Below are 22,430 nucleotides of genomic sequence, written 5' to 3'. Positions count from 1 at the left end.
GGATGGATAATATCCTGGATCCATTCAATAACTGGCCTTTAAAAATAAAAATATGCCTGCCTCTACGGGAATTTAACATAGGGGTATTATGAGTCACTGTATTTTAAGGAACAACATTTATTTATTTATTTACGATACATTGTTCATTCACAAAGAAAATTGGTGTCCTTAAAGGTTGGATTTTTTCTAATTGTTTTAATTAAGGCATTAACATCAATTTCCAAAAGATGATTTTTCTATTCCTATTTTTAGTCAACTTTAGCATGTGTAGGGTGTAAACTGTAGGTTTGCACCAGATGGGCACCAGTAGGAAACTCCGGCTCTAAGTCCAAGTTCTACCACATAGTTTTTCATTATTTAGTTGATTCTAAATAGCACAACTCTCAAGCTTAGCGCAGTCACCTGTTCTAGGTGCACAGAGAGGAGGTAGGACTAGGACTTGAAGTCCATTTCCCCACCTCTGGTGGGCATCATGCACTGTAATGACTAGCCTACACTGCCAACGAGTAACAACATAACCATATACTTCAAAACACCGACATTAGATGAAATACCCCTTTATGTTCCCCGTGCATCTTTAAACGCAATATATTATAGTTTATATAGTTGTAGTAAGCTATAACTTTAAACATCTACTGGTTTGGCTTGGTAGGTAGCAAGGCACCCATGCAATGTTTCTTATCTAGCGGGTCAGAAAAACCCAAGGATTTTACTGATAACGCAACCGAACGCTAAACCCAGTTTTTCGCAATGATCTCTACAAATCAGTGTATCATTTTATATTATCAGGTTAGCACAGCAACCTTAGCAAGCGATGTAGGCTACGTCAGTGCTAGTTAGCCCAATGCAATCCTCTCTGATGATTAGCTTGATCATTTAAAAGTGGTGCCAGGCAAAGATAATGTAAACACATTACCTGAAACTCAAGACCATAAATAACAGGTGCGTCGTCTTCCATTTCGAACTAGTTTAATTTAAGATCATAGGTACCATTACAATTTGGCAGCACAACCACAGGTAAATGAATCAATTATTCCTGTTTGTTTTCCGCAAACGAAAAAGGCGTTTCGTAATTTGTCGGAGTAATCGTTCGAAATTATGGACGTAGTTGGTCCTTCAAACAACGCATGCACATCCAGAAACGTACGTAAATATTATGAGAATACAAAAGTAATTCAAACCAGAGCCCGTCTACGGACATTCTCTGTTCAAACGTGGAAAATGTCCCATCTCAGACACCATCTAGACTACTTCCTGGTATTTCACGCATGCGTACTTTTGCACCGCTGTCATCCTCTTCAAGCAAAGGTAAATGCGATTGTTTACGCTTTGATAAATGTCGTGTGACTGCTGCTGATTATGAAATATTTGTTCAATTTAGTGTTCTTATTGAATCCTTGGTTTATAACCCTGCCTATTACTGTCTTTTATTTAACAATCTATTGTGTTGAGAGTTGAGGGTTGAGGGAAACCTTTCACTTCCAACGTAACGTTACCAACGATAACGTAGCATAGTTAACGTCAGCATGAAAGTCATTACCCAGGCTTGAGACATCTTGGTGCACGGTCAGTGAAAGAGTATGATTTTACCAAAGGACTCACATCTGTTCAATATACCACTTGCTCTCTAAATTCTGTCGGTCCCTCTGAATAATTTAGACAAGTCATGAATGAAGCTAGCCATAAGGCTCGCTAGCTGATGTACCAATATCTGGTTGAAACATGCTGTGACGAGTTCTGGATGGATCTAGTGGAAATGTTTCTGTGCAAGGCTCTTGATTGTGATGGAGGGTTTTGTAAAATATTGATGTGACGTTTCAGAAGCCTTTAGGTCAACAAGGTCTATGTCTAGAAGCTTATTGTGAGTCATTTTCTCGGGAAAAGGGAATGTGCTATTTATCTTCGGCTAATTACCATATTTGTTTGTTTAACTCTGACGTTTCTTAGGTCTTGCTGACAGGGCAGAGACATGGATAGCAGTGAAGGTCCCGCCCAAAGGCCTGTGACGTTGGACATCACAGAAGTTGCTGAGCCTGAGAAACCTCAGGATCTAGTGCTTGCCCCAACAGAGTCCAGCTCCTCTTCCACTATCCCAGCCAGCGATGTCCTCTTCCCGGAGGAAAGCATTGACCTTGGCGGGGAGCCCTTCAGCTCTCCCCAGGATGACAGCTTGGCTTCGGGCAGCCTGATGGACAAACTAAATGACCAGATGATGGAGAGTGTCATGATCTCTGACTCGCCTAATAACAGTGAGGAGGACGACGTTGTTCCCATGGACTCTCTACTGGAGCAGTTTGAGGAGAGTCACACACCGGATTCCAAAGAGCCTGATGACGAGGAAGTGGGAGAGAAATTAGAACCTGAGGCCACTGAGGAGCAGACCACCACTGAAATCAAGATGGAGTCACTCTCACCAGAGGAGTCTCTCACAGCTGCAGGGAAGACGGTAGTGGAAGAAAAGATAGAAGAGAAGAAAGACGATGAATCTCAAGAAGGTGAAAAAGAGACTTCTGTCTCTGTGCAGCCACCAGAAGACTTGCCCAGCTCTGAGTTTGTGGCTCAGGAAGTAGATTTAGGAGCTAGCGAGTCAACCCCCAAGGACGAACCCATCCCAGTGTGCACCATCTTCAGCCAGGGTCAGCCGCCCAAGATGCTGGTCCCGGACGGCTTCCAGCCCACGCTGGTGAAGTCGCCCAGCTTCAGCAGCGGCAGCGGGAACGCTGAGACGCCCAGCAAACTGGCCGAGGCGCCCCTCGTGTGCCAGCCCAGTCCCAGCCTGAGCAAGTTCTTCTCCGACAACGGCGGTGTCAACCCCGCCTCGGACTTCTTCGACTCCTTCACCACCTCATCCTCCTTTATCTCCGTCAGCAACCCTAACGCCGAGTCGCCCAAAGCGTCTGGCACCCCTGAACGGCAGGTGTCCTCCTCCTCTTCCTCCTCCACGGGTCCTGCAATACCCGCCGCGGCTCCTCAGGAGAGTACCACAACGCCCAGCTCCTATTTCGACGCCCCCCAAATGGACAGTGCCCCAAAGGCCCCTTCGGCGGCCGAAGCCACCCCGCCGTTCTCCAAGCTGCAGGCTGTGTTCTCAGGCAGCGATGACCCCTTTGCCACAGCACTGAGCATGAGCGAGGTTGACCGCCGCCATGACGCATGGCTGCCCTCAGAGGAGACAAGGAAGCTGTTGATCTCTGTGGCAACCCAGCAGTTGAACACAGTGCATGTGGAGAGGGAGCGTCTGTCCATGCCAGGGCTGAAGTTTGACAATTTACAGGTGAGTTTGCACCATGCGGTTATGTTAAACTTGCCACTATGCACCAAATGGTATTTGATGGTAATACATGCCTCCGTCTCACATTGTTCACTGTGGATATTTTTTTTCTAAAATATACTATACCAAATTGCCTTAAGCGTATATTTTACACAATAAGTATCAACTACTGAGTGGAATGCTGGAATATTAGCCTCTATGACTGCATGAGACATTAGGCTAATTAATTCAATTAAATTCAAAAGCTTTATTGATGACCATTCACAAACAAAGTGTTGCCAAAGCAACTTAATCTCTCTTCTAGGCCTAATAGGGATGACATCATGCAATCAGGATACACTAAAAAGCTAGATGCTCAAAGCTGGACCAGTCTGGTCATTGTGTGGTCTAGTAATGTGTGTAGAAATGTGATAGCCTAGCCGGTGAAAGGTTCCTGTTGTTCCAGGGTGATGCAGTGAAGGACTTAATGCTGCGTTTCCTGGGAGACCAGGCAGCAACCAAGCGTCAGGTTCTTACAGCAAGCTCCGTGGAGCAGTCCTTCCTGGGCCTCAAGCAGCTAATTGTGAGTCACACTTACACCAATATGGGGGCTGTGATTAGGGTGCTGCTTAAGGCAATATTGCATCGCATGAATATGCTAATTTTGGGAGAAGGGGGGGTGGGGTCTGTTTTGACTTTCTGCTGAATCACCTTCCCCTTTACGTGTCCCCTTTCTATTTTCATTTGACATTGCGCACATATGCCATGTTTTTTTCACAGATTGTTCTCACACTCAAATTTCACCGTGTATAATGCACCATAAGGTTTTTTTTTTCCTCCTCCACACACAATGACGGACAGGAGTCCCAAAGCGGCTGCAGCCACTGCTTCACACAATTACCACTTACAATTCCCATGAAGCGTTTCCATTATTTATTTATTTTTTGTCGTCAACAACATACTGAGTCTGTGTGATGCCCTTGAGTGTGCTCCAGGTATTTTGAGGTGTTCTCTCACCCCCGGGGTGTGGGGGCGCAGTGCTGCCGCATAAGGGCACTGGGGGTTGGGTGAGGGCTGAGAGCGGCTCTCCCCAGCTGAGGTCTGTGGCTCCTGTCGGGCGGCCGCCTCGCTGCGCTGCCCGGGAGCAGAACTGTCAAACAGACGCGCGCACTGAAGCCCAGGCCTACCCACTGTGCCCACGTCCTTCTTACAAGGAGAGGGAGAGTGGGGAGGTGTGTGTGTGTTAGTGTGTGTGTGTTAGTGATTGTGTATGTTTTGGGAAGACAGGCAGAAGAGCGATGACCGTGTCTATGCATAAGACAGTGAGAAAGAAGTGTGTGTATCTATGCCTATTGTCTGTGTGTAGTAGATTGTGTCCGAGTGAGTGTGTGTGTGTGTGTGTGTGTGTTTAGGAGACCGAGAGAGCAGTGTGTGTGTGTGGGTGTGTGAAAGAGAGCGAGACAGAGACCGACAGAGATGGAGCGCCTGTTTGCTGGAGACCCGCGTCTGCTGAAGTGTTGCCCCATCCCAGCAGCCATCCTCTCCCTGCGGGCCGGTCGCTTGCTAAATCGGTCCGGCTCCCTCCATCCCCTCAACCCTCTCTCTCTCCTGGTCGGCCCGGCGGCACCGAGCGCTCCGCTCTCCACAGGAGCGGCGCCGCGCAGAAATAACAAACAGCCTGTCACTTTTCTATGCAAGTGTGGCTCCGGTTCTTCAAAGGGCCATTAAAATGGCCACTGTGGTAGACGCAGGTCCTCTCGCAATTACAGCTTTCTGTTCCAGTTCCTCCTCGTGTCGGCTCGCTCCCTCAAAAGGGATGTGGGCGCGGGGGAGCTTAAGCAAAAGACTCCCTTGATTTTCTGCTTCAGCTGTGGGGCTGGTGGGGCTGGAGCTGGAGCTGGCCACAGAGTTGGGAAGTTGCCTCCTTCAGTGCGCCTTTAATCAGCAGGGGATGAGCCATGACCCCAACACCACCCTGACCTGCTAGCTGGTATTTAAAACTTCAGCTATAGAGAGAGAGAGAGAGAGAGAGAGAGAGAAAGAGAGAGGTGAAATAAACTAGAGAGATAGAGAGAGGAGGAGGAGGAGGGTGGGATGGAGGGAGCGAGAGAGACAGAGATGGAGATGTAGAATCCAGCTTAGGGCATGTATAATGCATAGTTGCCGTGTGCATATTTCAGAGTGCCCTCTCGGGCCACTGCCCACACAGTTTTGGAGGCGCGCACACACACACACACACACACACACACTGGCGCAGTCACACAGACACCAGCACAAACACAGGCACACACCTGGCCCATGCAGACAGCCAAGTGTGCTCTTGCCCTAGCCACGAGGGAAAAGGCCTGGAAACACACACAAACACACACACACGCTCGTGCACACACACACACACACACACACACACACACACACACACACAGACTACTCGACTGGCAGACTTAAAATACTGCCCTGTGCCAGAGTTTGTGTGCGTCAGCGGCGTGGATTCGAGCGTGGGTGTGTGCTAGGATAGAGAGAGAGAGAGAGAGAAAGAGAGAGAGAATGCTCGAGAGGAGAGAAAGAGCATGAGGGAGGACAGAGAAAGGGAGGGAGAGAGGGAAGAGAAAGGAGAGAATGAGAGAGGGGGAGAATGAGAGAGGGGGAGGCAGGAAGGTTGAGATGGAGGTAAGTAAATGTCAGTGGGCTTTCACTCAGGCAGACAATGGTTCCCACAAGGCCAGCGTCCCCCAACTAATGCACAGGGACAAACATGGGCTTAACAACCGATCGATGTATCGATCCCGCTACTGTTTCGGGCATGCAGAAACAATGCCATGCTCCATGTAACCTGAGGATAGCAGCTGGCGTCTCGCTGTATCAGGAGGGGCAAGACTGAGAGCTGGTTGACATTCGGTGCCTCTGTTGAGTCTGACAGTGATTGCATTCATTTTTAACAGACCGTCATTTCATTTCATATTATTTTGAAACAGACTGGGGGTTTCTCACTCTCCTGTTTTTTAATTTGGTTTTCAGTTCTTCCTTCCTGCTCTCGAGACCAAGTTTTCATGCCAGCAAGTCTCTTGTCTTTATGCCATCATTATATACTGCCACTGGCATTGATTGTGTTGTGCAGATGTGTGTGCGTGTGTGCGTGCGTGTGTGCGTGCGTGCGTGCGTGTGTGCGCGTGTGCGTGCGCGTGCGCGTGTGTGTGTGTGTGTGTGCATGTGTGTGTGTGTGCGTGTGTGTGCACGCACTCTGCCTGCACATATGCCTACATCCTCCTCCTCATGGTGCTGTTCCTCTGTTTTGTAGCTCAAGGCTGCATCCAGCCTGTGGCTAGTTCAGGGTTGATGGTAGCTTGCTAGGGGGTGGTGTGTGTGTGTGTGTGTGTGTGTGTGTGTGTGTGTGTGTGTGTGTGTGTGTGTGTGTGTGTGTGTGTGTGTGTGTGTGTGTGTGTGTGTCGGTGGGGTGGGGGGTGGGGGGTGGGGGTTCAGTGTGGCGGTATGCACCCCACATCACCCCACCCCAAGGCGGACACACTTCCGAGGACTCTCCCCTGACTCATGGTGGTTGCTGGTGGTGAGTCACACTGCGGCTGCAACGTGTGACAAAGCAACATGCCACCGCAGCCCCTTAGCAGAGAGAGAGAGAGACGGAGCATGATAAAGAAGGATAAGGCTCCACAGCAGTGGAGAGCCAGTGCTACGAACAGATGCCGTGCTTTCTTTCCATCTCCCATCTCGCTGAAGCCTGAGACACACGCCAGCATCTTCACACGCCCACACAAACAACACACACACACACCCCAGAGGAAGCCTGCGTGTGTGCCGGTCACATCTCATTTCCTCAGTGCGCGTTGCACAACGTGTCGCAAAAGCCGTTATTTTAGCCGTGCTTTCCCAGTGGCGTCGGCAATTCATTTGTCTGTGCAGCTGTCTTAAATAATCCCCACCGAGCGACAGCCCAGTGCGAGCGGCGTCTCGGGGAACAAGCACATCAGAGCCTCATTGTTAAAGTCGCTGTTTATTGCGAGGGTCAGCTTGGCAGTGGGCATACCTCACCGCCTGTGGAGCCAAATGTTCATTATGTGAATGTGTTCATCTCTACCCAGCAGGTGTGTTTGGCCATACGAGCGTCTTTAGTGTACCTTCTGAATTGCTCCAGAGCCTCGGGGAGTTCTTTTTGTCTTTTTTTTATCATTTATTTATTTTAAGGCTCGAGTCAGGTTCTGGTGTTTTCGATACCAAATTGACCGAGTCAAGTCAGTGAAACAGCCATGTATATTTAGCAGAGCGACTGCTGGGTCTATAAGATACATGGGCCTAGCTTATAGATCAGAGAGGTAGGAGGGAAGGATAGCATGGAAAAAGATGATAGAAGAGAAAAGTCAAGGAGAGAAGAAGAGAGGACAGGAGAAAGAAATGGAGATGGAATGACAGAGTAGAGGAGGATGTGACAAACGAGAGAAGAGAAGAGAAAAGAAGAGAGGAGAGTCTGAGGAGGGCAGAAAGACCCAAAAGAGGAGCTGTGCGGAAGAGTGGGGCAGCTGTCCTTGGCTGTGGGAAGGCTTCTCTGTGATGCAGGACTGCTCTCAGCAGGGGGAGACTTTTTTATTTATTTGTTTCTCCGCCTCCTGCAGCAGTCTCTCCCCCATCACATCAGCGGCTGCCATGGGACCAGCCAGGCACGCCTCTCGCTTTCAACCTGCACGGGCGACCAGCAGAGCCAGTGCTGCCCCACAAACTGCCCACTGCAGTGATGCTACACAAAGGCACGCGAAAAGCCAAACTGTTTTGCTGAATGTTCGGAATGTTTCGGAAGGGAAAAAATGCCCAGTTTTCATGTCAAATGTTATGTCCACACGGACATGAAGATGAGAGGTCAGTGTGCGCCTTAACATTGTGTGAATAACACCCCTCATGTTTCACATGGCTGACTGGACTCTCCGCTCGCTCTCTGTGTCCTTACTCTCCACACTGGGGGCTCCAAATCTGAGCTTTGAACTTTGGTGCAGTGAGAGAACACAGCATGTTGCTGCAGACTTCAGTATGAAGCTATGAAGTTATGAAGCAAGTTGCTAAAGCAGAGGTGCCTGTGTCTGTGCCTGTGCCTGTGCCTGTGCCTGTGCGTGTACAAGCATTTCAAAATCCTTCTCTTGTTGGGAATAAACTAAATCCATACTAGTCTGTGTGCTCACCGGTGCTGAGAGAGCACTCCAGATAGCGCCTGTTTGGGGGTCTATTCTGTTGTTGGACTGGGAGCCTTTGGAGCCGGTCCTTATTCACCTGCTCCACATGAGCTGATACTGGCTGACTCGTCATGCTAGTGCCTATCTCTGCACCGCTGTGTCTGCCTACCAGGCCTTTGTGGCTCGTCTTACCCTCAGTTTAGGTGAAGGCCAGCCTAAATGAAACTGATATCTCTCTCTCTCTCTCTCTCTCTGTCTCTCTCTGTGTTCTGTTAAAGGTGTGCAGGAAAATAAGGAGTTCCCCATCTATTGTGGATGCTGTTAGGTGACACGCATGAGAGGATGAGCTGAAATGGAGATAAGCTGTGTGTGCACGTGTGTGTGTGCAGACTTGCATCTTATTTGTGCATTCTGTATACATTTTCACATTTGGTGCCAGGGAAGGAGACTTTTGGAAGCTGCAGTAGGATTAGTCAAACCCCCCTGCATTCATTCAGCCCCGTTTAACTATCCCCCATTCACCCTCTTCCTCATGAAATATTACACATCACAATCTGAGGCCTAATTATGGTGGGATAATCTACTCAACCTGCCCTCCTTTCTAGCCAAACTATTGCCAAGACTCAATTGTCTCCTGATGCAGGCCAATATGAAGGCATCCATTATTAATGGACCCATCATGCGGACCTTCCTACCTGGCTGTCCATCACTCGACGGATTTTATTTTATTCATCAGCACACCTGGCCGAGGCTGATCCATATTTAATGCGCTAGGGAAGCAGGGGGACCCGTCCGGCGGGCTGGTCAGAGGGGCCTGGACCGCGCTGCACCACCACCACAGCAGTAGCAGCAGCAGGAGAAGTGCTACACTACAGGCATGCTAAGGTGCTTAGCACTAGCGTAGCGGAGCCTCAGAATGAGCCCTCGGTAGAGAGCCAACTGGCAGTAATGAGTGTGATCTGAGCGTGTGTGCGGCATGCAGGAATTGGGGTAGAGGGGTTGGTGTTTGTGTGTGTGTGTGTGTGTGGGGGGGGGGGTTAAAGTGTGTCTCAATTATGGTGCGGCTAAGCCCATCACGAATGGCTGACACTCGTGGCAGCGCGGAAGGTCCAGTTTGATGTGAGAGAGAGGGGGAGAGGGATGGGGAGGTGTGTGAGTGTGTGTGTGTGTGTGTGTGTGTGTGTGTGTGAGCGTGTGTGTGTGTGTGTGTGTGTGTGTGTGTGTGTGTGTGTGTGTGTGTGTGTGTGTGTGTGTGTGTTTGAGTTTGACGGTTGAAAGGGCTGGAGGAAGGGAGGGAGCTGGAGAGTGGTGCATGCAGTCCCCTGCAGTGAAAAGCACAAGCTCCTCAACAGATGCCACTCTGGTTTTCCCCTCTCTCTCCTTCTCTCTCTCTCTCTCTCTCTCTCTTTCTTTCTTTCTTTCTTTCTTTCTTTCTTTCTTTCTTTCTTTCTTTCTTTCTTTCTTTCTTTCTTTCTTTCTCTCTCTCTCTCTCTCACTCTTTCGCTGCCTCTCCTCTGTTTTCTTTATTCTGTGTCATTCTGCAGGCTCCCTCTTGCTTCTCTCTCCCCTCCCCACTCTCTCCTCTGCTGTCTGTCTTCTTCTCCCCTGTTGTCTTCTCTGCAGCCCCTCTCTTCCTATCTTTCTCTCTTCCTCTCCTCTACATCCCCTCCTCCTGTCACCATTGTTTTGTCCTCGCTCCTGTCCCCTCTGCAGGTTACTCCTCCACCTGCTTCTCTCTCTCTCTCTCTCTCTCTCTCTCTCTCACTCTCATATATATATATATATATATATATATATATATATATATATATATATATATATATATATATATATATATATATATATATATATATATATAATGTCTTTCCTGTTCTCTCTCTAACTGCCTTCTCAAACACACACTATAAATTATGGTCTGAACAAGTCGTACTGCCGTTGCTGCACATTTTCTATATGTAATAACGGAACATGCGTCACACATACCTCTCAGATACACCACTTTGGTAGTCAGTGTTCAGTAGAGCGATTTCATCAGCTGGATCCTCAACTGGCATTGTGTGTGTTGCTTTGTTGGTGTTGACAGGTTTTAAGGATTTTTTTTCCCCTCAAATGTCATTGTTTATGTTGATAGATTTATGAGGGTTTTGTTGTGGGCGTGGAGCGTGCGTGGAAGTCTCCGGAATGCGCCCCACATCATAATGGCCCCACATTTCGAGTCCCATTGACTTTTTTATGTTCTGTCTCAGTGGCTGCAGCTGCTTTCGCCCATTTCCCTGCCAGTCGTTTGCAGCTTCATTTCTCCCCCTAATTAAGATTTAGAGGCACAGAGGCCAGTGACAGAGAGAGGGGGGGTGGGGTGGGAGTGGGAGAGGGTTGGGAGAGAGAGAGAGAGCGAGACATGGGGTAGGAGTGGGAGAGGGGTGGGAGAGATAGAGAGGGGTGGCAGTGGGAGAGGGTTGGGAGAGAGAGAGAGAGATGGGGTGATAGATTCAGGGAGAGAGGAATCGTTATAGAGGAGAGGATGAGGTTAGAGTAGATGGAGGGAAAATAGATAAAAATGTGCAGGTAACCTGAGAGTGTGTACTAGTGTGTGTACTGGTGTGTGTTTGTGTGTGTGCTACAAAAGTGTGTGTTTGAGGGGGAATTGAGGAGACTGAGGAGTGAAACTAAAGAAGATGTAATCCGCAGCGGCTCCAAGCTTATAGCGGAGAGGAGGAGATGGTAAAGAGGCGTGCAAAGAGTATGGCACAGAACGGGGCAGGGAACAAGGGAATAAAGCAGAGAGAAGGAGTGAGAGAAGGAGAGAGGGAGGGAGTGAGAGAGTGACCGAGCAAAGCACAGAGGGAGCCGGTCCGTCAGACTGACAGGCCGGGGTGACATCTCCTCCAGGTCGTCCCGCTCGGCTGGTCAGGCCTCTCACAGGTCAGCTGAGTTCCTGTTGGAGTGGCGTTCTCCCGCACGCCTGCTTAAAAAGCGGGCTCGTAATTAGAGCCGCAGCACTGATGGATGACGCGGTTAGATCACCGGGAATGGCCGCACTGACCTTCATCATGACCAATAGCAGACCAAGAACTCACACACACTCTCTCTCTCTCTCTCACACACACACACACACAATTACAGGGCCACACACAATTACACACACACACACACACTCGCGTACACCCTCCTGTGGAAGCAGCTGTTGGCTTAATGGGTTCATTTCTCCCCCTCACCTTGTGCCGCGTGGTGACCCCTAGAGCACCAGGAACTGGAGGGCGGCCGTGGACCTGACTGGCCGGCTGCTGACGGCGCATGGACAGGGCTACGGCAAGAGCGGCCAGCCCACCAGCCACACCACTGACTCCCTGCAGGTGAGGAGCCCAACACCCTCCACACACACACACCACACCGGGGCACGTGGGAAATGTAGGCAGAAATGCGTGGGGAGGCAGGGGAAAGAGAATCAATGTTGGGGAGGGGGTTGAAGGGGGAGGGCGCTTGTTTTTGTTTTTGTGCCCCCGGCATGACGATAATGTGTGCAGACAAGCGCCCCACACATCAGAGAACTGCATCACCACCACTCTTTTTTCCCCTCTCTACATATCACACACACACACACACACACACACTCACTCACGTACACTGTCTATTTCTCCCTTTCTTTCTTGTCTGTTTATCTATCATTTTTTATATCTCTCTGTGTGCTACTCATTAACATGCACACACACATACAGGCATACACATACGTGCACACATACATACATACATACACAAACACACACACACACACACACACAGGCAGGCCCACACAACAAACAAACAAATACACACATCAACAATTTCTCCTGTATGAGACCAGTCCCAGAAGTGCACTAATACTTCCAGCTATATTTGTCACACATGATCATCCCTTTGCACCCCATGCACCCAGAACACACACACTCACTCACTCACTCTCTCTCACTCTCTCTCTCTCTCTCTCTCTCTCTCTCTCTCTCTCTCTCTCTCTCTCTCTCTCTCTCCACACACACAAACACACACACACACACACCCACACACCAACGGCAAACACCCATCTCTGGCCCCTGATGAGTCGTACGTGTACGGGTGTTTGAAGTGTCCTGTCGTGGAGTGGAGCGGAGCGGTGAGGCGAGGGGTGCTGGCAGCTCAGCGCCGCTCCCGCTGCTCCCCGCACTCTCCGCACTCTCCCCGGCCCAGCGCCCACACAAGCCACCGGGGGGGGGGGGGGGTCCCCACGCACCCAGCATCCACTCATATCAAAGAGCCCTAGTCTCTCTGATGTTCCAGCCTCATGTGGCACCGCGCCGCTATTGTGTTTGCATGCCTTTGCATAAAACGGACTAAATTACGGGGAGTTGACCTGTCAATGAAATAAAACACACACTTAAAATAAAGGAATATCATCCGTCTGCGCTGGAGGCATTCCTGTTTATATCCTATAGGTAGCATAACTTACCTTTTTTTGTGAAATGAACGATGTGTCATTGGCACAACTTTGGCACTAATATTAATGTTTAAGCTAATATTAGCTTGTGCACCATGTGCTGTGGATCTGTGCGCTCATGTTGTGCTGTGGTCCCCCTGCAGCTCTGGTTCGTGCGGCTGGCCCTGCTCACCAAGCTCAGCCTCTTCCAGAACGCCGAGATGGAGATGGAGCCCTTTGGGAACCTGGACCAGCCGGACCTGTACTACGAGTACTACCCTGCCACCTACCCGGGCCGCCGCGGTGAGTGCCAGTCAGTCAGTCAGCCAGCCAGCCAGCTGGCGCCGCCCGGTGCCCGCCAGCACCCAGCGTCCAGCTGTAACCCTAACCCCTGCCTCCGCGCTCGCTGGCTCCAACTGCTGTGCCCTCCCCACCGGGGGCTGGATTAGCAGGGCAGTGCAACACGATCAAACAAGTGCCCTCCATCCACAGCACACACACTAGCAGTCTGGGCGCTGGTCATGCAGCAAAGCCACTGGTAGAATATATGGTCAGCATCAGGGCAAATATAAGATGCTAATGTGTGACTAAGCTTGCTTTAAACAACAACAGCACAGGGATGAAGTTGGATAAAGAGTCATTGGCCATTGTGATGGTGACTTTGTACAATAGCTTCACAGCACTTGTCAGTTTATTTTGTAGTAATGTCAGTTCAGACTGTGATATGTTGCACTGATAAGCTCTGGAGGCCCTGAAGCATCCTGACCTCAGTATGTACATCACGCACTGTAATGAAAACACTGTGTTTTATGGGTGTCTGCTGGAAAATATCTCTGGCACATCAAAAGGCATAACCTAGCAGCAAATTTAATTCCTTTGGCTTGTAGAAGGAGCCCTTTGTGAATTCTGCAGGTTTTTGTGGGAGTTGTGGCACAGTTGGAAATGCCGTTTACGTGTGATGCGTGAGTGTTTTTTAGACACTACTGTGCAATGCAGGAAAGAAAGTGATACAAATAAATGTAAATACTCATACTGCAAATGTTTGGTGCAATTCACATTTGTTAAATATGCAGTACTGCAAAACACATTCATGAGACTTCAAGGTCAATTCAATGTCAAATGTATTTGCTTTTTGGGGGGATGATTTTACTGTGCTGAACTTGTGTATTGTTAAGCTGGTGATGTCGTAGCACTTTCGCCTCTGCGTGTCCTCTTGCAAACACTGGCATCTGTCCCGCTCTGATGTCATAAAGGCGCGACTAATCAGCCACAGTCGTGAGTTCAGACGCGCAGGGCCAGAGTTTGTGGAGTCGGGCTGAGATTATCAAAGGTGCTTGAGCCCCGTAGACAGCTGTCGGAGCCCGCGCCGGATCAAAGCGTCTCAGTGGATCAAAGAGAATGCTGAGGCAGTGTCTATCCTCTGGCCTAGAGGTAGCCCTCCTCCGGACTGCAGCAGCTCTGCTGTGTGTGTGTGTCTGTGTGTGTGTGTGTGTGTGTGTGTCTGTGTGTGTGTGTGTGTCTGAAGGCTGACTACTTTTCCTCTCTCTGGTCCTGTGGTTCAGGTTCGATGGTTCCCTTCTCCATGCGTGTCCTGCACGCTGAGCTGCCCCAGTACCTGGGCAAGCCCCAGGAGTCTCTGGACCGACTGCACAGGATGAGGACTGTCTGTCAGAAGGTGAAACCCCGAGCTTTAAATCAACACACACGCACATACAAACACAGAGGAGCACACACACACGCTCATAAAAACACAGGCTTAGGCACGCAGGCATATACACACATCCTCATCAACCAATGCAACGGTATCTAGTGTGAGCGGTCTTCGTTGGTTTCTCTCGTTTTCTGACAGATCTCGGATCATTTGGAGGAGGGCCTGGCCGAGGACGGCAGCATGATGAGCCTGACGCAGGAGAACAGGCAAGGTAGGGAGCCGCGCCAGACGCCGCTTGCACCCAAATGATCGAAAGTTTCAAAACAAGGAACAACAAGGGCATCAGCTGGACCAATTTGCCAAGGTAACCGGACGGAACCGGACGGAACAACGCGTGTGGAGCCGGCCACTAATTAACTGTCATGGCTGTTTGGCAGAGCATGTTTGTTTTTGCGGCGGATAGGGTTGCATTTAACAGGAAACTAAAAGCAGTGAAACTCCTCAGCTGAAGTTGTGCGGCGAGGAAAACAGTTTTAAAACACAGAGGGCCACAGTGCTGAGGGCACAGACCCAGACAAGGCAAACGACAGGAGTAATGCCAGGCCACTGTGGAGTCCTCTCCCCCCCAGATCATGTCTGATGGTCTGTAGCCAATTACATTCCTTCGTTCACATTTTTGCAATAGTGCAGTTGTTTCCAAATTACTGTCATGTTTCCTTTTATTTACAAAGCTTATGCTAATAGGGATTGTATCTTCTTGTCACTGAGAGATGATACACAGCCAAGTGTATACATTGTTTGCAAAAATGCAGTTAAATGCAAAAAAACGTAGTAGGGTCTAGGAAAGTTTAATTCCATGTTGAAATCACTATTTTGAAAGAATTTGCACATTGGCCCCTATGGGAATGATGGAGCATGTGAACTCGTGTCGCAACATGACAGACTCCCTAGAGCAGCTGGACAGCTCCACACAGGGCCGAGTGATCCCAGTCCCCTCTCCTCCATCCCCATCCCTGCTCCCCAATCTCCCATGCGCACACAAGCCAGCGCCTCCAGGACTGAAGACAGGAGGGGGGGGCTCTGCTGCCAGCTCCCACGTGGGGTCAGCCTGCGCGGTCCCGCTGCGTCCGGCACGGCTGATGTGTGGCTCCACCAGGGCCTCCCCCTGTCATGGGCACATGTCTTGAGAGGAGCTGCCAAGTGCCCGCGGTACCCGTGCCGAGCGGGTCCGCTGCCCAGTCTCACTCCTCTTCCTCCTCCTCCTCCTCCTCCTCCTCCACATCCCCCCCCCCCCCCCCCCCTCTGCCCTGGCAGTGGGTCAGAAAGAACTCCGGGCTGTCCGGCCCACGTGGAGTCTCTGATTGGACCCGGCACTCGGGTCGTGGCCCTCAGGCAGGTCCAGCAGGCTAATGAAGAAGGGGTTGGATGGATGTCAGAGAGAAGGGAGAGGGGGAGAGAGAGAGAGAGAGAGAGGTCAGTCCACCATGCTGCAGGGATGCTGCAGTGAATTCAGAGCTATTTCAGCTCCTCTTGGAGATTTCAAACTTACCGTTTTAATGATTTTTTCCCTCTCGTCTCTCATCATTGCTTCCTTCTCTTTATCGCTCCGGTCCTCCCTACTGCTCCTCTCCTCTCCGCTCCTCTCCTCTCCTCTCCTCTCCTTCTCTGTCCTGTCCTGTCCTGTCCATGGCTGCTCTAGCGACTGCAATCTTGCCTCATTGCTGATCTGGCAGCCTCTCTGCACTCTCTCCCCCAGCTCTCTCTTGATCTCCAACAACAAAAGCCACACACACACACACACACACACACACACACACACACACACACACAACAACAACAAACAAACCCACGCTCACACATACTGTCTCTCTCTCTCACACACACACACACACACACAGACTCGTAAATACACGAGCAGACACAGTGGCTGATGAGGCGAGGGTGTGTACAGCAAGCGGCTTTTGTGCCGGGGAGAGGCGAACTGAGTGAGAGTGTCGCAGTTTGTTGGCGCTATAATTCCCTCTCCCAGACAAATAATTAATGGTTTCAGGGGAGAAAGGGGGTGTCGCTTGTGGTACTTATGAAGCGTGGGTGGAGATAGTGGGGTGGGGGGGATTGCAATTTGCCACCCTAAGTCTCTGTGCTCAATCTGCTCACTCTCTCTCTCTCTCTCTCTCCCCCTGTCTCTCTCCTCTCTTCCTGTGTCTCTCTCTCCCTGTCTGTCTGTCCTGCAGCCTCCATTCAGTTGTGGAGGTCACGTCTGTGCCGGGTGATGTACTCCATTGCAAACTGTCTGCTAATGATGAAGGTACGTGGGTGGTGTTGCGGGGTGCGGGGGAGGAGGGCCGCTGAGAGAAATGTGTGTGTGTGCGTGTGTGTGTGCGAGCGTGTGTGCGTGTGTGTGTGTGTGTGCGTGTGTGTGGGAAGCTGCAGCAGACACTGACTACCGTATTCACTGGTATAAATGCACCCAGAGATTTACACGGAGTCTAAAATATAAAAATAAAATATTTCTAAAGTCTAGAGTCTAAAACACAATGTGTGAACGCATATGTGAGAGCCATCTGTATTCTCCTCACTAAATTCCCTGATTACTGGTACCTGTATCAGTTACACTGAACAGTAAATCTGGTATATGATTTCAGAATAGCTCCAATTGCGCTCCTGAAGGTGGGAGTCGTAGGGTCATTCCTGGGATTTATGATCTGCTCAGAGTGCTCACAGCAACCCTGCTGATCCTGACAATACTGTTTGCTATTCTACATTATTACACTATTCTATTCTACACATATTGATAACAGTCATGTAAATAGCCTGTTGTTTACTTTGGACACACACACACACACTCCCTGTTTGGTCAAACACCTAGAGAGGAGCGTGGAGGTGTGTGCCAGTTGACATGCCTCAGTGCGCTTCCTCCTCTCTCTAGCGGAGTGACTCCCTGTGGTTGCCTCATAGCTGCTGATATCAGCCAGGGCCAAACATCAGGAGACATCAGTCACGAGCAGCGCAACAGCACACAAGTCAGAGATGATTAACAGACCTTTACATGAGGGCACGGTGTGAATGCAGTAGGAAATGGTCAACAGTTTTTCTCCATGCAGTTGTGCCTGACCGCAGTCTCACAGAACATCCCTCTATGGGCAGTTCTGAACGTGTTCCCAACATTCACTACTTAAAATGGCATATTCCATTCTACACATTATTATTCTATTTTATATATTAAGACACATATGCAAATTGTTATACATTTTCACCATATATAGCAGTGCAGCTGGTGATCAGTCCTGGTGACATTGTTGTGGTAGTAAGTAGCCCCGGTGTTTCTTTGTCATTGCCTGACTGTGTGCTCAGTGTTGCTCATTCTCTGGCACAGAGAGCCATCTGCTGGCCAAGCCCTAGTGTAGCATGCATGTCCAGCTATTCACATATCAACTCCGATATGATCAGTCCGCATAGATCACATCAGCAAACTGCACCCATACTTTTAAACGCTCAACATACTAAACATGGCCACGTCGGCTGCTCACTTATAAGCCCTTTTGTCTGAGGTAGGCAAGAGAATCCCATAATATAGATTGCAGGTGTGGCCCATTGTCTTGAGCGATGGGCCAACTAGCAGCGTGGTTCAGCATTTATCTGGGCATCCACATGAGTGATCTCTGGAAGCCACCAGCAGCAGCTGCAGCACGGACAGTCCCACCCTCACCCCGACCCCCACACGCCACCTTCCCCCATGTGAAGACCGGCCTGGGCCCATTGATTTATCTGCTCCTTTGTGCCTCTTTCCCCCCCCCCCTCTCTCTTTTTCTTTCTTTCTTTTTCTTTCTTTCTTTCTTTCTTTCTTTCTTTCTCTCTCTCTCCCTCTCTCTCCTTCCCTCTCCTCTCCTCTGGTCCCTCTCACAGGACTATGTGCTGGCCGTGGAGACGTACCACTCCATCATCCGCTACGAGCCCCAGCAGAGGGTGCAGCTGCTGAGCGGCATCGGCCGTATTTTCCTGCAGGTAATTGTGGCCCTTAGCCCCCCCACCCCCCTTTTTTTTTTTGTCCTCGTTCACTTACACCAACTCAGCGCCTTTTACCGGAGGACTATTTTTTCTTTAATGGTGCCACCAGGTGCCCTCTGAGCTGCCAGGCCCTCGCTATCACACATTGCTGTCCCTGCTGGTGCCTAATCTAAAATTGCCTCTTTTAATCGGGACTTTACTAACCACTCCTCAAAGTCTGGGGCTATCGTGAAGCCGGACGCAGTTTGTGTCATCATCTTACTGCGTGGCGCTTCTAGCTGATACCCAGCGCAACACAGAGAAGATAAGGTCTCAGGCCCAGGCCCTGTGTTCATCAGTTAGCTCGTGCCTCTGCAGCATGTCGACTCAGATTATGATAACAGCAGACGGTGCTCAGTGAACCGTGCGATAGTTGCCCCAAAGCGATAATTGTTTTGCTATCATCTTTTATTATTAGATTGGGGACATTAAGACTGCGGAGAAGTATTTCCAGGAGGTGGAAAAGGCCTGCCAGGCAAAGGGAGAGGGGCAGATGCAGGATACTTCAGTGCTGATGAATAGGTAAGGTGTGTGTGTGTGTGTGTGTGTGTGTGTGTGTGTGTGTGTGTGTGTGTGTTCTCCCTCATATCATAGGGAAAGGTCTTACGGACACAGTCACAGTGTATCACTCCATTTGGGCCTGGTGCAATCTTGCTGCTGGAGGTCACACTGTAGCACTTGTCAGCTGTGCGTGTGTTACAATTTCTGTTTTAAATTGTACTTGTTGAATGTTAGTTATTAGTGTAGTGTGTGATTATGTCTTTCACACCTTGACTTCACAGGGCATTCGTTTACCTCAGTCAGAATAACTATTCAGAGGCACACACATGCTTCGCCGGTGTACTGAAGATCGATCCCATGAACCCTGTGGTAAGTTCTCCATTTGTACTCATCTAAATGATTTTGAAAGCTCTAAGCTTTACACAGGTGATACAATCTCAATAACATCCAGTCTTTTTTTTGGTTGGCTTCAGATGGGAATACTTACTGCCCTGCACTTACATTACAAAAAGCCATCACAGTTTTATTTCCCTACTTGGATAAAGATTAACAAACAAATATGCTAGCTCTCTCAATACAAAGAAATGTTGTAAACACACACATTAAAAACAATAATCTAAAATGTTACTCTTGTGTGTCATGCTGTATAGAGACCACAACATTTATAATAATGTAGCACTAGCATTTGTACCAAAAGCAATTGCTATTGTACAGCTCAGTGTTATAACAGTCAATACATGTGTATGTATCCTTTTAGTACATGACATTGGAGTGGAGATTATATGGATTGTAGTTAATATGTTAATACATTTTCAACAATGCAGGAATAAGAGGTTGTGTGATATATTGGCCTGTTCCTAACTCCTGTCCACTCTGTGTCCATCTGCAGGCGAACAACAACGCGGCTGTGTGCCTGCTCTACCTGGGCCGTCTGAAGGAGTCGCTGCGGCAGCTGGAGAGCCTGGTGCAGCAGGACCCGACGCTCTACCTGCACGAGAGCGTCCTCTTCAACCTCACCACTATGTATGAGCTGGAGTCGTCACGCAGCACCCAGAAGAAACAGGCACTGCTGGAGGCGGTTGCCGCTCGTGAAGGGGACAGCTTCAACACCCAGTGTCTCAAGCTGGTCTAGGGCTGGCTCCCGCCGGCCGGCCGTCCAGCCAGCCAGCCACTCAGCCACGGACGGTCACAAAGGTCTCCCAAAGCAGCAGGCCGAGCCAGGGACAGGCAGGGTCCCTGATTGGGCATTAACTCGCTTACCACACAGGCCAAAGGGTGGCGGCTCCCTGGCCGTCTGTGAAGCCTAATGTTCCTTGTTTGTTTGTTAGTTTTTAGTGTTAGGTTTGGGTGCAACTGGTGGTCTGACGGTGACTGACTGGGCGGGAGTTGTTGATGAATGTGTGTCACTAAATACCAGAGAGAGTCCTTGTTGTTCCCAACACGTGCTCAGGCTTCACCAGAAGCACACAAGCTTTCCTGAGGGCAAGTGATCCCAAGACCAAAGCGTTAAGTCAATAGCAGTAATCCGCCAGAGGACGTGTTGCGCATGGTGTCGCATTCTGTTTCTTTTCTTGAACACTAAATGGCGTAGTATTTGGTCTAGGTAAAACAGCACATATCTCGTGAAAAAAAGGAATGTAAAGTATTTGTATCATCCAAAAATGTACATATTTTATAACAATAAAAGAATCAAGTATAAAGATGACCTCTTAAATTGTAATATTATGTGAATGATTCTTGAATGCTGATTGCTGTTTACATTCTGTGTTAATCTTAATCACAATCTGTACTGTATGACTTGTGATTTTAGACAAATTATGTTCATCCAAATAAACGTGTACTGATCTTTATACATGTGGAATTCAACCCAATTCATGAGGAACATGTACTGTGTTTGGAAGAAGCATTTGTGCATATACTTATTTGTGATCTAGCAGTCTACACAAGTAATCCCTTAAACTGTGTGAGGACTGAAGAGGGAACATCAAAACGTAGTCCTTGAGCCAGTCGGTACCATGGGTCGGTTGGTACCATCTGCGGGAATAAGTCTTATAGTGATTTTTGGCAAGGTATACCACCCTGGAGTTAGAAAATAAGTGATAGCATTGCATTGGCTATTTGTGTGTTATCACCCTGTTTATGTCTATTATACGCTTATGAGGGGATACCTTACAGGTAAATAGGCTAAAAATCTTAACAGATATCCCCACAAAACTTCCGCAGCTGCTTATTTACATTATGTCAATATTTTTTTGTACTGGAAGTTTACTGAGATATTATGTATACATATGTATATGAGCTATTATGAAATATGCCACAATTTGCATGCATTTCAAGTAGGCTATAGAAATCCTAACATTGGATAAAGTCAGGTTCAAAATTCTTTTTGTTTTTCATTTTGGTGACATTTGAGTGAAATGTTATTCCTGAAATGCTGTATTTTTTGAGAATGTCTTCATACATTTGCTGAAAACCCATATTATATATATATATATATATCCCATAACTTTTGTTTACTTTCCATACAATAGGTCACAAATCATATACAACCTCCTCTATAAAATCCTCCAGCATATAGGAGTATATCTGGAAACTTTAGTGTTTGTAAGTACAATTGAAGTGGATATCTGGTTCAGGGTTGGGAATATGGTTGGTGATCATAGATTAGGCAGTATCTTGATCTATTCAAAATACCCAAATTCAAAACACCCATTGTACAACATTTCACTCTAAAATGTTCAAAATGAAAAACAAAAAGATTTTTTTCTTTATCCAGTAGGGTTTCTGTACTTAAAATGTATTGCAATGTACTGCATATTTCAATAGATAATGGCTCATTTACAAACCTATACATAACATTTCAAAATAGTTGCAATACAAAAAAAATATTGACTTAATGTACATAACCAGTTGTGGAAGATTTGTGGGGATGTGTGACGTGCAGTCAAAATTGTTGGGAGGCACACAAAGTCCATGGGACACAGATGCAGGACTATATAAGGCCTATAAGTCTAGCGACAGTACCAAAGGAGGGTGTGATTTCAGAATAAACCAGAAATAATAAACCCTCTCCACCACAGTAGCTTTCTACTAAATTCGTCTCATCCCATCCTGCAACACAGTGGAGTTCAATTCAAACCAGAACACAGCTAACATAATTCTTCAAGTGTTAACAGCATTTCTACTAGCCTGACCACATCCGACTATCTTTGCTCATTTTTATTTCACTAAGATACTATTCTGGCTCCTCTCAATGTGTTCACATTTCCCTCAGCCACCAGGATGGGGGGGGGGGGGGGGGGTCAGCGATGAGAGGGGATGATGTTCATTTTCAAAATCAAAAGTGCCTGTGGTAAAGTATGTCAATTTTTACAGCAAAAGTAA

At 48.5% G+C, this 22,430-nt stretch overlaps 2 protein-coding genes across 5 annotated transcripts in view; one reads left to right on the top strand and one right to left on the bottom strand.

The window, feature by feature from the left end:
* Window positions 1-1,153, bottom strand: part of eipr1 (EARP complex and GARP complex interacting protein 1) — a 35,857-nt gene extending 34,704 nt beyond the window's left edge. For all 3 annotated transcript variants that reach the window (XM_042071586.1, XM_042071587.1, XM_042071588.1), the window contains exon 1: window positions 917-1,153. In XM_042071586.1, coding sequence (XP_041927520.1) covers window positions 917-958 — 42 coding nt within the window. In that variant the 5' untranslated portion in view covers window positions 959-1,153. The remainder of the gene's footprint in view (window positions 1-916) is intronic.
* A 69-nt stretch (window positions 1,154-1,222) lies between these two features.
* trappc12 (trafficking protein particle complex subunit 12) lies at window positions 1,223-20,896 on the top strand. Of its 2 annotated transcripts, none has more exons than XM_042071584.1 (12): window positions 1,223-1,308; window positions 1,948-3,274; window positions 3,717-3,833; window positions 11,661-11,774; window positions 13,012-13,150; window positions 14,410-14,522; window positions 14,697-14,769; window positions 16,733-16,806; window positions 18,405-18,503; window positions 18,964-19,067; window positions 19,328-19,415; window positions 19,936-20,896. In XM_042071584.1, the coding sequence occupies exons 2-12, from the start codon at window positions 1,970-1,972 to the stop codon at window positions 20,176-20,178; spliced, it is 2,469 nt and encodes an 822-aa protein (XP_041927518.1). In that variant the 5' UTR covers window positions 1,223-1,308; window positions 1,948-1,969; the 3' UTR covers window positions 20,179-20,896. The 2 variants fall into 2 exon arrangements, with proteins under 2 accessions (XP_041927518.1, XP_041927519.1); XM_042071585.1 differs by lacking the exon at window positions 1,223-1,308 and adding an exon at window positions 1,332-1,566.
* The last annotated feature ends 1,534 nt before the right edge of the window (window positions 20,897-22,430 follow it).

This window comes from Alosa sapidissima, chromosome 19, assembly GCF_018492685.1.
Source record: "Alosa sapidissima isolate fAloSap1 chromosome 19, fAloSap1.pri, whole genome shotgun sequence".
Lineage (NCBI taxonomy): Eukaryota > Metazoa > Chordata > Actinopteri > Clupeiformes > Clupeidae > Alosa > Alosa sapidissima.
Note: the sequence above shows the minus strand (reverse complement) of the source record. Positions and strands in the feature narration are given on the sequence as shown.